Consider the following 14,457-nt stretch of genomic DNA (forward strand, 5'->3'; position numbering starts at 1 on the left):
GGAGTTACACAGTGGTGTTGCTTTTAATAAATAAATTATTACTTTAAAATGTCACCATGCAGAACATGGTGAGAGTGCTGCCAGGTAGGGATGGATCTGTGACTTGAATGGCAGTGGGCTTGTCATGTTGGCATAAACCTGAGACAAATCCTAGCAGAGATCTGCCTTGGATCCTTTGCCAGGAGATGTAACTGATTAATAAATAATCAAATAATGGAGTTTTATTTGTCTTTTAGGCATTTTTAAAAGCTATTGAAGACTTTATGTTGTTGCCCCACCTGATTGATGGACCACAGGTAAGACAAATGGGCTTGGATTTGTAGATTGCTTTGGTTGCATAAATTCACATGGATGATAATGGAATTGGTTGTCTCTGTTATTATGCTTGTTAGGGCTTTTTTGGCAGTATGACTTACTTATTTTCTTATCTGTCACTTCCATATTTGCTGTAAAGACACACAGGGAAAAAATTATGTAATTCTCTTTTATAATATGATCTTGAGGGTTAAAATAAAGGAACTTTATCTGCTGCCGTTTCCACATATTTCAGGATGAATGAAACAAAACTGTACTTATAAAATAACAGACATTGTCACTAAATTAGGTGTTTAGCCACTCCTTTTTTAGCACTGACCTCTGATACTTAAAGGTTTATATTTTTTGGTAGATTGATGCTTTTCAATGCACATGAAATATGTGGTGGTGCTTACCTGTTTTGTGATCTGAAGCTTTGAGAGAGATTAGACCTGATATGGGGAAAAATGACCTGTATAAATGTTCTTTCTTTTCTACTCTACCTATTATTGTGCCAAGGAATACCCGCAGGGTGAATCCAGGAGTTTCCTGAGATTTTTTGCCTGAGCCTTAAGAAAGCACAGATTGCAGAACAGAGAGCTTTTAAACTGAGAAAGGGAGAGGCTAAAGCAAATCAAGGTCTCATTGAAGTCTAAAATGCTTTTAAGACAAAAAGATGTCTAATTGATTTAAGTTCTTAGCCTGAAATCCTTGATCATCTCTGGTGTAAATGGATTTCAGATAAAACTGAAACATGCATTAACTCTGAGATTTTATGGATCAGGTTTCAACCTGCAGGGTTAAAGTAGCTTTATACTTTAAAGGAGCATTTTAATAAGATGAAACTGTAGTTTCTCATCTTGTGTTCTGACACAGATCTGATACCAATCTTTAAGTATCGTCAAAAAAATTCTTCACAGTTCTTGGCCTCATTCTGCTGAATCCTCAGTATAATTGACTGTCCAATGCTGGTGGGAGCAACAGTCATTTGCAGACATTCCATAAAACACAGTATTTTATATAGTTGGGCTCTGGGTGGCATCAGTTTGTGTAACATTTTACCCGCTAGACGTGGAAAAGGCCACGTTTGGCTCGGGGTGGTTGAATGATGAGTCAGGCAGGGATTTAACCTGTAGTTTTGTGCTGTGAATGGCAGTTCCTTTGCTGCAGAACCTTCTCTTCCTTGCCCCCTCAGACACCTCAGGTGTTTGGCAGTTTGATCCAGACCATCGACACCGTCATGTCTCACGTCACGCGTAACCTGGACGAGGACTCCTCTCCCTTGACCATCGAGGGCACGTCGCCTGTGGCAGGTGGGATTTAGCAGGGACATTCCCTCTGGAATGATTTAGCAGGGACATTCCCTCTGGTAGGATTTAGCCAGGGACATTCCCCTGGTAGGATTTAACAGGGATGTTCCATCCAGGCTGTCTGGGTGTCCTAAATGCTTCTGTGCTTGCAGCCAACACAGAGGAGGGAATCAAATCGGGTTATTTTCTCTTTTGAACACAAACCAGAGCTTCAGCTGGAGAAAGATGAGTGTGCAGTTAGTCCAGAGGTAATCGGCTCTGACTGTGCTTGAACTCCCTCGAGGTTATGTGGGGAGGAACTCAGAATGTGAATTATATGTGGAGAATCTGGTAATACTATGCTAATAGAGTTAAAGGGCCTAGAGCTCTTATGCAGCACTTCGAAGTCGCAGATGTCTGGGTGCTACAAAACCTTAATTTTTGCAAGAGGCTGAAAATAATGGGAAGAGTTCTGACCTTTTTGCAGAATTTTATTTTACTGTTCTTTAGCATCCTAGCACCCTCACTTCATCTGCATCTTTGGATGCTACAGGTATCAAAGGTAATTTATTTCTTCTGGCGTTCTGCTGTGCCTTGTGGGCTAAATAACCTGAGCAGTCCCCAGTACCATTAATCACTGCATGTGCTCTCTTGGACGCTGGGATTCTCAAATGGAGGGCTGAAATAATGCCTTCAAATGTCAGTGGAAGAGAGCTATTAATCTGTTTTGCTTGCCCTGGTAAGATCAGTGTTTGAGGCTGGGTGAAGTGATCCATGGTATATTAACAGTGCACGTAGCACCTTTTCTGTCATAAAGGAGTCAGGTATAAAAGGCAATTTTATACTTGGGGAATTTACTATATTTTCTGCAAACATATGGGGTTTTAAATTCAAGACTTGCAACAGCTATTAGGGAAGTCTAGTTAAACAGTCAAGTAGGTTGTAGAGGCTATTGATTTTATGATATTTTTGTTTGGGTTCTCACGCAGATTACACTGTGCTCAAAATGCATCCTCAGACTCTGAATTTGTCCCACTATCAATTTCCATCTCGGGGGCAGAGTTATATTTCCATTCCCAGTGAAGCTTTCCATGAAAAAGGTAAGGAAAAGCTTAAAGGGAGGAGTGAAGTCATGTACACAGGGTATCCAAAAATGGTTTTGCTTGAAAACAAGTTATGGTTCACTTTATTTTTCCAAGTAACTGATTTGATCCCTCTTGGTTGTACTGGCTCTGAGGAAGCAGCAGTTGTCCTGTCATATCAATGAATGTTTAATATGGTAGAGTTTTCATATTACTTGAATTAATGTTGAATAATAGAGCTGGGCCACAGAGACTGAAGCCATTTAATTTTGACACATTTTTATATTAGAGAAGCCTTAATCTCATAAATTTGTTTTAATCATCTGAACTGGTTATTTTTAAGAAATTCCAGGTTGTCAGATTAGGTGTTGCTTATCCCTTCACGCAAAATTGCTCTTTTGTGTAAAATTAAACGATAAAATGACAGGTTTAAGCGACAGCAGCTACAGAAACAAAATGAAGATATAGGCTGCAGTCATGGCAAAAAGGCAACACTCAGAAATCCATACCTAAGCTAACATTTTAATAATCTCAAAAGCAAGGTATGGCAAAAAACTGCAACTTTATTCAAGACTCTAAAATAACTATTTGAAGTTAATTATCTATGTTTTACTCAGGGATTGAGGGAACTTATTTACAAAAGTATCTACCCCCATCCTCAAATATTTGAAAGTCTGACTTATGTGCCCTAAATTCCAACACACAGAATTTGCTCACCCACAGACCTTTCTGCAGTCACCTCTGTTGAGGGATGGTCAGTCCCTTTTCACAAAGTGCAAAGTTAGCTGAAAATAACCTGCAGAGAGAAATTCTCTAATAATTACTGAACTGTCTGCCTGATTTGTGATGACAGTTTTGTTGCTTTGCACTGGCAGGGGCTCTGGCTGGAGACTGCAAGTGCTCCGAGGTTTGAACAACTATAATTGTAAACCAACTTGTAAGGCCAAAAACAGCATGTGAGAGCACTTTTTTCCTTTCCCACTTATAAAATTTCTCACCGTGCAGATTTTTTTTCTTCAGAACATTGTCATGCTTCGTATCCCGAAATTATCCAGTGCATTAAATGTTTTATTCTTTTTCCACCTGAAGCTCACTTCTGAGAAATTTCAACCCTGAGGCCACACTTCTACACTGCCCAGATGAGCTAAGCTAAAAAAATCTGTTATTTCACCTTAAACAGCTGACACTATAAATACTTGGAACCCAGCAAAAGGGGTAGTAAAAGATATCTGCGTGGTTCACTCTTAGAAAATACACATCTGTCTCTTCACTCAGATGCTGGAGAGCCCAAAAATGCTGGAATGTGGGCAGCAAAGAGAAAACCAGCATCAGAACTGGGTGCCTCTGAGTTTCACAAGCTGCCAGTTCTTGTAGGTGGTGGTGAAGTGGCCTTGAGGTTACAGAGACACCGACTCTGGTGTGTCCTGAGACCCTTTCTGGTGCTGTGTGTGGGATTTATAAGTGACAACTGATTATTCAGCAGCTTATTTTGGAAGTGGGGTTGTGTAGGGCAGGCTTCCTCCTATTTTACTTTTGAAATCCATCTCTTGTGCTGCAAAATGTGTTCAGATTTTTCACTTGCTTAAAAGAACAATCAGAAGTCTGCTAAAGCAAAGATATGAAGGTGAACGTAAATCAAGGCTCTTAATTAACACAGAGCTTCAGGCCTAGGAGAGAAGTGCCCCTTGCTTAGAACTGTTGCTCTGAGGAATAACTCCTGTTCCCTTTTCACAGCTTGGATCACCATTGTGGGCCTGCTTTACCATAACATGCATTATTTCTTTCACAATATCAACCCTATGGATACCAAGTGAGTATCTCAGACCTCTCGTGTTTTAACAGCTTGTTTATTACCTTAGTGATACACCTTTATAACAGTCAGGTCGTTATCAGCTGTAAATAAATTACAAGCCATAATCCTGATTCTGCAATGTTGAGGACATGTAGTCATTAACTAGAGAAAGATTAAAGTTTACATTAGATGTTTTATTTTACGTCGCAATAAAATAGATTCCCGTGGCGACATGTTTGTCTTTCTTTGTCTTCTCCTTCCATTCATCTGATCTGGTACTAGAAAAATCATCATTTTAATCTGCCTCATAAAAGAAAATTACGTCTTTTCTCCTGACACATATAAAGATAAAGCTTGCACTTAAATGAAACAAATAAGAAAACATAAAATCCCCCTTCGGACAAAATCTGAATCCTAATCCTAGAAACCCGTAAGGTGATTTTACAACAGGAGACCAGGCAATGCTTTAAAGACCCTTTGTTTTATGTACTGCATCAGGGAAATCATTAGCAGATAAGACAAAGTAAATGCAGAGCTGTAGAGCTCCCTGCAATACAGTTCCCCGGGGGATTTTTGCAAGGCCATTCATGTAAATCATTACACTTTCCCTTTAGGCAAGTGGATGACTTTGTGTTTCCCTTTGGTTTTCCCTGGGGTACAGAGAGCAGTTTGCACTTCCAGTCTTTTCCAATCTGTGACTTTTTTGCCGTGTTGTTTCTGACAGCAGGAAAGATGCAGCCCCTCTGCTCTCCTGAATGTCAGGGATTGCCTCCCTTTCCTGACAAGGGAGTTTATGGTCACGGGATTTCTTTTGTGAACTTCAGGGTAAAGAATCCTGGCTTGATTGATCCAGATTGGATCACAATCCACGTTGATCACCCTGAGATAACCACACAACTATTACTAAACAGCATTTCTAAATCCATAGCAAGCTGTGCTGTTGGTTGCCCTGCTCTCTCAAACAAAAGGACACTCAGCAGGTGGCTGCCAGGGAACTGTGTCATTAATGTGCAATATTTCATAGTGACATGAAGAAATAGAGACAATAATTTATGATGGCTTTTATTTTTCAGGCAGGAGGATCAATGCAATTTATTAAGATAATCAACTAATAAGATGATAATAATCTCAATTTTTCAAAGGGAGAAAGAGACTGAATATGGTCCTGACTTAGGTCAAAGTTTAGCAAACACATTATTAAAGATGCTGCATGGTAAAGCACTGTATTGTAGTGCATTGTCATAGATCCTGGGGCTCTGATATAGCAAAATAAAACAGTTGTGTCATATTTGTGGACATTCTCTGAAATTTGTGGAATAGGACAACATTCCTGGTCTCCTGAGTTTTGTGTGTTTTAAGCACTCTTTTAGAGGAGGAAGGATCTGGCCCTGTCACAATGTTAAATAGAAGCACAAAGACATGGCAGAAGAAATGTTTTCTAGATTTCTCTAATTAATTCAAAGTACTTGAGCTGCTTGAAGTGTGTAATGCACAACAAAATCAAGTCTATAAAATTGTAGGTGCAGGTCTGTTCAAAACAGCATCTAAAAAGTTAATAATAATACAGGGAATTCTAGCTTAGTGATTTTTCCTCTCTGGAACCAAACCCCAGGTATTGAAAAAATGCTTTAAAAATAAGTATGCACTTCTGCTGGCTTTACTGTTGTGTGCTCTGCTATTATAACTTTTTGGCTTACTTTTCAGTAGAATAACAACTTTTTCACAGAGTAGTTTGTTTTAAAGACTTTTAAAAATGTTCCTTACAGCACTGGGCTGCTTGAACACCTGTAATTTGAACCCTGTCCATTTTCTTCTAAGGGGCATTTTTTTTTCTGTTGTGGTGGAAAACCAAACGCAAAACTCTTGGAGCTTTTGTGCTATACACACAGATGACTTCTATTTTCAGTCTACATAAATAGCAGTTTCTAAGGGGAGTAACTTTTGATTCTTTAAAAAAAAAAATAAATTGAAACACAACAATACTTTGAGTTCTGCTCATGTACAGTTTGTGTAAATCTGCCTTCTCACACCCAGGGCCACGGTGAAGAAAGGCTTGTGCATGCACAGAAACACTATTTTCTGCTTGTGATGAAGATTTTTTTCTCACTTCAAAACTCATCAAGCTCTCTGAGGTTAAAACAGCAGATAAAGGGTGTGGAAAAAACATCCTTCTTCTTAATCTGTGCAGGAGAAATCTCAAAATGTCAGATAAAGGTTTGAACATCATTAGTCCTTCTCTAAACTTAAACTTTTCATACCAGAGGAGGCAAATTCTCTCCTCAGATGAACAAATTCCATTCAGGTGCTGGTTGCTGGGAGCAGAAGTAATCTCTGATCCTGATGGGTTTTTTAAGGTCAGAAGGAAGGGCTGGTGCTTGGGGCTGTGCTAAATGAGTTCTGTTCCATTTGACCCTGCCAAGGAACTCAGGGTGGTTATTTGAATGTCTGACATGACTTTTTCTCTTGTTTCCTGAAAGCAAAATAAGAAAGCATCACAGACAGGTGGCAAATGTAAATGAAGTGGCTTTTGATGTGCTTTGCAAGCCAGCTCTTTCCAGTGGTGGGCTATGTTTGCAAGCCCATGGTGGTGGTGGTTAATTTGCTTTGGCTCATATTTCTCATAGTCAATACCATTCTTTCACATGCTCCAAAGGTAGATGACAGAGAACATTTTACTCCTGTACAGTTTGTTACTGGTAGTGTAAAAAAATTTTACCCTGCAGCCAAATGGACCTCAGTTACACCTAAATGTGCAAAAATGCCAAAGTCATAAGTTTTAGCTGAAAGCAGAAATAGAAGGGTTCTTATGTAATGCAAAATTACTTCAGACTAAAAATAAATGTATTACCTGGACAAATCAGATATTTAGTCAAGTTCAGCCGTTTTTATTGTGACCTGACTTATTCTCTAACAAACCTAACTGGACATAATCAATTTTCCAAAGTAAAGCTATAAATTACTTCTAAACATATTCCTATGTATATATTTATATGCATTATATGTGTGTGTGTTATAAACTGATGTGTGTCTTTAGTCAGCCTGAAACCCCTCACAAGTTTCCTCCTCCCTTAGGTTGCTTTTCTCAGAGTATTTTTAGATTCCTTCATAGGATTCTTCCTAATTATCTAAAGTATTTTCAGCAAGGCTGAAAGCAAGAGAGGAGCAGAGTGAAGGGGTACTTATGATACCAACTCTCCAGGTGTTCAAAGCTGTCCCCTACACTTTGTTCCCTATACTATGGCTTCTAGTCCTGTAGGATCTCACTCCCCTATAGAAATTAACTGGCTTGAATGGAAAGAGGAGGTCCTGTGTTCCTTTGTTGTGGGTGTTGTGGATGAACTAAAAAAAAAAGTTGTTCTTCTTCTTTAATATATTTTCCTCTTCCCAAGGATTGCTGAAGCTGCTGCCTACAAAGGTTATATGATCTCAGCAACCAGTTATCTCATCTCTATCAAAGTGGAACCTCTACCCAAGCTGTCCCACAATCTGTCAGGATCTCCTCTCATCACCATCCAGCTCACCCACAAATTGGTAAGTGAAATGGAAACTACCAGTTTAGTTCAAAACTTCGGTGCCCGCGGTGACTTCTTTGTATTTCTCTCATAATTTTCGTGGGTGTTTTTTGTAGCAGTTGAGATGGTGTTTGTGGCTACAATATGATGTTTTTCCAACCACTGTGAGTCCTGTTTCCATCACTGCAAAAGGCTGATTAGTGCACGTGTTGAAGGAGAAGGTGAAGTGACAAGTGCAGCTTTAGGCCTTTGTGTTCTGCTCTCAGGGTGTGTTTGTGCAGCCTCCAACAGAGTGGGATAAATTGCTGTTTTCTCATTAGAGTGGCCAAAAACAATTCACTTGTGGTTTTTGCTTTTGTTCTTAATCCACACTGAGATAACTGAGGGGTTTTGAATGAATAATCCCAGAGAAGGAACTCCTCCAAGGGCAGGTAGAAGTATGATGGGTAGAGCATCTCCTGGGTAGGAGTGGAACAGGTTCAAATCCCTGCTTGAGTCTGAACTGCCCTTTCCAGAGAGCAGAGCTTTCTGAATCTGAGAAATAAGAGCCAAAAAATATGAGAATCTGAGCAAACTCGGAGAAAAGTTTGAATAAAACTGCTGAGTTTCAGTAAGGTGTTTCAGTTTCCCCAAATCAGCACATTCCAGCAGGAAACTGGAATAATAGCTGGGTTGGTTTGCTCTTGGAAAAAGAGCTGTCTCTTTGTCTTGTCAGTGGAATGGAGAAGAGTGGAGTTCAAACTGGCAAGAGGAATGCAGCATGTCTGACCCACTTACAGCATTGAATGGAAATGCAAAGGAAAGATTTCAGTTCTTAAATGTTTCCTAGAAAACATCTCTTAGATGTTCTTCTAAGTGCTGTATCATGTTTTTCTTTCAACGACTGTTTTCAAGCCAGTTTACCTTCTTGCTGTTGGCCTTCTGATGAAGATGGAGTAAGCTACAGGAAGGAAATGAAAAATCCCCAAGGGACAGGAGTGAAATGTGTTGTTTTGCTGGCAGTTTTTTGCAAATTGCACTTTGCTTTATTTATCCTGAGATAAATGAGGAACCTCCTCATGCTGTAGTTATGATGATTTACTAGGAGGCTGTTGAACAAACCTGTGGGTTTTTTCTTTTCTCTGTTACAAAGGCTTGGATCATGATATGCAGATAGAAATGTTGCCTATTCAGGTGTGACTTGGGTTTGGTTTGTGGCGTTCTCTTGTGTGTGTGTGTATGTTTTTTTTTGTTGTTGTTGTTTGGTTGGTTGGTTGGTTTTGGTGGGGTTTTTTGTGTGTTATTATTTTTTTTCGTTATTATTTATTTTTTAAAATCCTCACAGAAGTTGGAGAAACATCCTATTCTAACAGCACTGAAAAAGTAGCTCGGCGCTGTTCGAAGTCAGTCATGGAAATACATTTATATTTAAAGTTCTGAGAATTTCAAGGGAGGAAGTATTTCTAGATGTGCAGAGAGCATGATCTTGAATTCTGTCCAATAAGCTGTGCTGGGATAATGACTGTGTTAGATGTTGCTCTTGGGCACAAAGCCCTGAAAGGAGATGAGGAAGGCACAGCAGGTTCACCCCTCTGAAAGAAGGGGAACTCTTCACCTGCTTATTCACTGCCTGCAGCAACAATCTGCTCCTGGGTTTTACATCTTATTAACTGCACAAACCTCTAAGTTTGGCTCAAGAGATGCAAGAGGTACTTTCTCCAATAGTAGGGTTAGAAAAGTCACAGTCTCATTGTTTTTTTCCCCTGAACAATCTGTGGACTTCAATTAGAAGCTGGTCCCATGTTGGACTAAGTAATCATTTCCCCAGTGCTTTTGAAAGCAAAACTAAATGTAAGGGTTGTAAGGGTGGGAGGTATTTTATGTGCTTGTTTCAGAACCTTATTTCAGTGTTCCCTGATGGTGAAGCACTCTGTTGGTCTCCCAGCTGGGTTTCTAAACTCCCTTTGAAAATTCCAAATCGGACGTGAAAAATCCTAAAAATGCTAAAAACCTTCAAGCACCAAAACATTCTGAAATCACCAAACGTGTTCAATCAGAAAATCTGTTTTGACGTCATAAAATATTTTATTTAAATGGTGGTTTGCTGTATTTAATATCTATTGATTTCCCAGTGAAGGAATGTAATTTATCACTGGAATAGCTGTTTAAAAAGAGAGCCTGGCATACAAGTTTGTGAAGAGAATTAATAAAGCTATGAGATCTGGGCAGTGGGAATACATCTAGTTACCTACTCTGCTTTTTTTGTGAATTTGCTAAAAAAAAGGGCATTAACCAGTGAGGAACAGAACCAACTCAAATGCCTCTGGGTATCTTATGTGTGGATTCTAAATTCTCTGAGTAATCTTTAGAAACAAAGTTATAGTGTAGGTAGAAATACATGGAATATTTGTCTGTGGGGAAGAGGCGTAGTAAGGAGTTGGGCAGGATGTGTGCAGCTCTGCTGAAATGGGATATACATGGAATTTGACAGGAAAACTACTTGCTTGCCTCTGACACCTGTGGCTTTGAGAATATAATTTCTCTTCTGGCTTTTAATTAATGGGGAAGTTTAATATTAAGGAATGGAGGAGTAGATATTCCAGTTGTGTGGGACTGTGGCAGCAGTGGGTTAAATCTGTTCTCATTTACGCTGCTGTGTCTCCAGTGAATTCCATGGAATAATTTTGAGCTATATAAATTTAGACAATTTACTTATGAATTTACTTAAGCAAATTACTTAAGCAAATTTACAGAAGTCAATTCAAGGGAATTGACTTAAGCAGATTGGGAAATGACTCCATGTCTCTGGAAGCTTTCATATGATACCAGCACAGATCCTTTCTTTCCCACTACATGTGATTTCACTCTGGAGTGGTTTCATTTGGCTGAGCATGATCCCTCATGAAATAAAAGGAGAATTTAAAATGTAAAAGAAATTCTGGCTGCAAAATCACTGTTAGGTGTGTGCTTTAAAGAGTAGCAGTCAAGCTATTTATCTAAGTTTATGATTGAATACCATGATTAAACTGAGAGCATAAAATCTGGCTTACAAACCTGTTTTATCCATTAAAATACTGCAGTAAGGGGAGAAACATTTGAATGTTTGTTTGTTGCACATAATGTTCTCAGTTTAACAGAGGAAAGCGCAATAAGAAAAAAATAAGAAATGCCAAATCCAAACAAACAGTTTTTCTTTATTAATTTTTGAGTCTGACTTTTTAATTCTTTTTCTTCTAATGTGTATAGGAAAAACGCCAATCATTTGACAACAGGGAAAAAAAATGGGAGTAAAATAAACCATGTCTATTTTAGGAAATAGTTACAAAGAAAATGTCTGTGAACTGAATATCACCTCTTGAAGCAAAACTTCACAGAGCATTTGTCATCCCGCAGCTCAACTCATGGTTAGTTAAATCTCCTCTTAAACAGGGATTCTCTGGGTTTCTCTGAAATTGTCTGCATTTCTTACATAGCTCTTGGGAGCTCTTGAGGTGATTAAGTTTTTTATTTTGAAACATGAGGCGATGCAAAGTGAGGCTCATGTCTGATCAATTAGGTAAGAATACAGGGAATATTTATAAATGACACATTAATGCTTCCTTTTCTAGAGAGCACCATGGGGCAGAGGGCACTGAGGGGGACAGGCTGGAGGCTAAACTGGAGCACAGGAGCTGAAAAGTCACCTCATAGTTAACACACAGGCTGTTAATTTACGTGTTCAAGGACCAGGGAGACCAAACTGCAGACTCACCTCCATCAGAAAAGGACATCAGTAATTACAGCCATTAGGCCTCCATGTTCAGGCTCAGAGCTCCATTCTCATGGGACCAGTATTGCTGGTTGACTTTCCCTCTACCAGCAGAGCAGGCAGAAAATTTTCTGGTCGAGCTTCCATTAGTGGAAAATGGTTTTCTGACTTAAAATGGAATTTTTCACGATTCAGGATGAATAAACCATCACCATTTTTTTTTTCACGAGATTAAAATATCACTTGTTTAAATCCTTCTTATGAAGAAAAGACTCCCTGTGGATAGGATAGATCTGTATGTTTTATTACTTATAGTGTTTTAATCACCACTTTTCTGACAACAGTTTATTTTGTTGCAAAGTCCCCAAAACCACTTTTTCTGTTACTCTTTCTTTTATCTTATGGAACTATTATTAACAGCTTGAGAAAGATTGTTTTGCAAGAAGTGTTCATCATCAAGGATTTAGAATTAACTTCTTTGCACGAGAATATAAAGTGATTAAGTGTTTTATTCTTTCTGCCAGCCTGAGGAAAACTTATCCACTCTCCCTACCCTCAGTGTCTGCTTTTATGGCACAGTGACATAGCTGGGGGTGAAAAGCAGTTCTCACCTCCCTTCTCTGTGGATATAAGACAGCTTTTCCTGTGATATTTGGGCATCATCAAGGGCCTTTTTGCTTGGGACTTCTTACATATTGAAGAATTACATTAATGGGTTTTTTAATGACTGTCCCTTCCTTTCCACTGCTCAGGGGGGCAAGAGGAAGACGAGAGAGAACCAGCAGTGCTTTGTGACACTGTGTAGGCTCAGATCTGTTGTCACCATGCTAAGCTGTTTTATTAAAAGTAGGATTCTAAATCTCATTGAATATTTCACACTGTTGATTCAATATTTGGCCTTGCAGGTCAGCACACACCTGTGCAGAGAGTGGGAAGGGCTTGCTGTCTGTATTCATATTGTTTTCTTTCCAGAGCTTATGTGAAAAACTATCAAAGGCTGTAATTTAATAAAATCAAGTTCATTGACCATATTGGCTGTAATTGCAGGACATTCAGTGTGAAGACTGAATATATACATTTCTCTTTATCAGCAAAACTTTGTCTGAATTAAGTCCTCTAAGAGACAGAAGTTGTTATGCTAAGTTACAACAGTCAGTTGTTATTCAGGAACATTTCAGTGACACACAGACATGTTTTTAACTGATTTAAAAAGTGATGATGCTCTGCTCTTCAGCAGCTTGGATGAACTACTGTCTCCAGCAAAAATAAATAACAGAAAATCAACTCACACCTTCAGTGTGTGTGGGAGGATGTGAAGGCTGATGGTAGTTTGCAGCAGGAGAGAGCTTAGTCTTGACCTGTCCAGATGTTTTGTAATGAGGCAACAGTACATTCTGTAAAATTATTATCTGAAAAAAAATTTCTGTTTCCAGCAAGATGTTTTTCATAGCAGGAGCAACCAGAGAAGAATTAACATTTTGCTCGTGTGATCCAAGAAATTACAGCACGGGGTAGAAATTCAGAAGAGATGAATGTCAGGGCTGAAATGCAACACAACATGCTCTGGAAAAAGTCAGAGGAGGCGACAGAGGAAGAAATGGTGTCAAACTGCACCAATATTTTGTAGAATCCATATGGTTATGAAGCATAAACCTTGACTTTTGACCGTGCTGAAGTCACTTTTTGATTCTCTGGGGATAAAGTAGCTATAAGTTCTTGTGTTTCCTGACAAGGCAGCTGACTGTCTTTCAGCTTATAGAAACAGCAGCTTGGTATAAATCCAGGCCTATTTGGTGCAGAGAGGGCAAAAATCTGCCTCAGGTGATGAGACAGAAGGGGAGCAGTGACACCCTGCATGGTGCAGGTGCTCTGGTGATCCCTTACTGTTGACTGGCACTGGAGAGAAAATTGCTTTGCATCTAGAAGAAAACTTTTTGTACTCTGCTTTCAAACCAAGTAATTTTCTCCATGGGTTTGTTTTCTCTTTCCTCTTTGCAGAGGGGGGACGTGTGCAGCTGCAGTTTTGGAGAGTTGTAAGCTCCTGGCTGATGCACCCTGTGTGAGAAGCCTCACATGAAGATTAGATGCAAATTGGGAATTCTTAATGCAGCTGGTTTTCCCCCCAAATAGAGTTGGGGAAATGACACTTTAAAGATCTGTTTGATTTGGGAGAAAATGCATGTTTTACTAAGATACTACCACGGTAGGACTAATTTAGCATTGTTCCCTCTCAGTCCTTTGCTCCGTGTGGTTCACTTTAACAAACACAGTGCTTGGGGAATTGTCTGCCTGACCACCAAGTGTTAATCCTCCTGCCATATTATTGCACTGAATCATTCAAACAGGTGCTTCCCTCCTCGTTTTTGAGGAGTTGCTGCTGCTCTTTTTCCTTTCTGCCATGAATGCTTCCCATCAGAACCCCACTGTGACCTGCTTCCTCTGTGCTCCTTTCTGGAGCTCTCCATCAATGGAGCTTTAGCAGCTTCTCCTCTTAATCCCATCTCATCTTCTGTTATCTGACTTTCTCAAACCTCCAGAACCAGGAGTCCTAGGGGAGCATCAGCTTTCATTGTAGTTACTGCAGCCTGAATGTCGGGGAAGGGCCCTCCTGGGGTTCTCCTGGGACATGGTAAAGTGCCAGGAAAAGACAGATCTCTTTTCTCTTTTCTCTCTTTTCTCTTTTCTCCTTTTTCTCTTTTCTCTTCTCTCTTCTCCTCTTCTCTTCTCTTCTCTTCTCTTCTCTTCTCTTCTCTTCTCTTCT

At 39.5% G+C, this 14,457-nt stretch overlaps 1 protein-coding gene across 1 annotated transcript in view; it reads left to right on the plus strand.

Annotated features, from left to right (window-relative positions):
* ADGRD1 (adhesion G protein-coupled receptor D1) overlaps positions 1-14,457 on the plus strand; it is a 139,978-nt gene that overhangs the window by 22,358 nt on the left and 103,163 nt on the right. The window contains exons 9-13 of the mRNA XM_027689655.1: positions 237-296; positions 1,490-1,607; positions 2,573-2,683; positions 4,400-4,475; positions 7,847-7,988. Coding sequence (XP_027545456.1) covers positions 237-296; positions 1,490-1,607; positions 2,573-2,683; positions 4,400-4,475; positions 7,847-7,988 — 507 coding nt within the window. The remainder of the gene's footprint in view (positions 1-236; positions 297-1,489; positions 1,608-2,572; positions 2,684-4,399; positions 4,476-7,846; positions 7,989-14,457) is intronic.

Source organism: Neopelma chrysocephalum, unplaced genomic scaffold (assembly GCF_003984885.1).
Source record: "Neopelma chrysocephalum unplaced genomic scaffold, ASM398488v2 Primary Assembly neopelma1_77, whole genome shotgun sequence".
NCBI classification, from domain to species: Eukaryota; Metazoa; Chordata; class Aves; order Passeriformes; family Pipridae; genus Neopelma; species Neopelma chrysocephalum.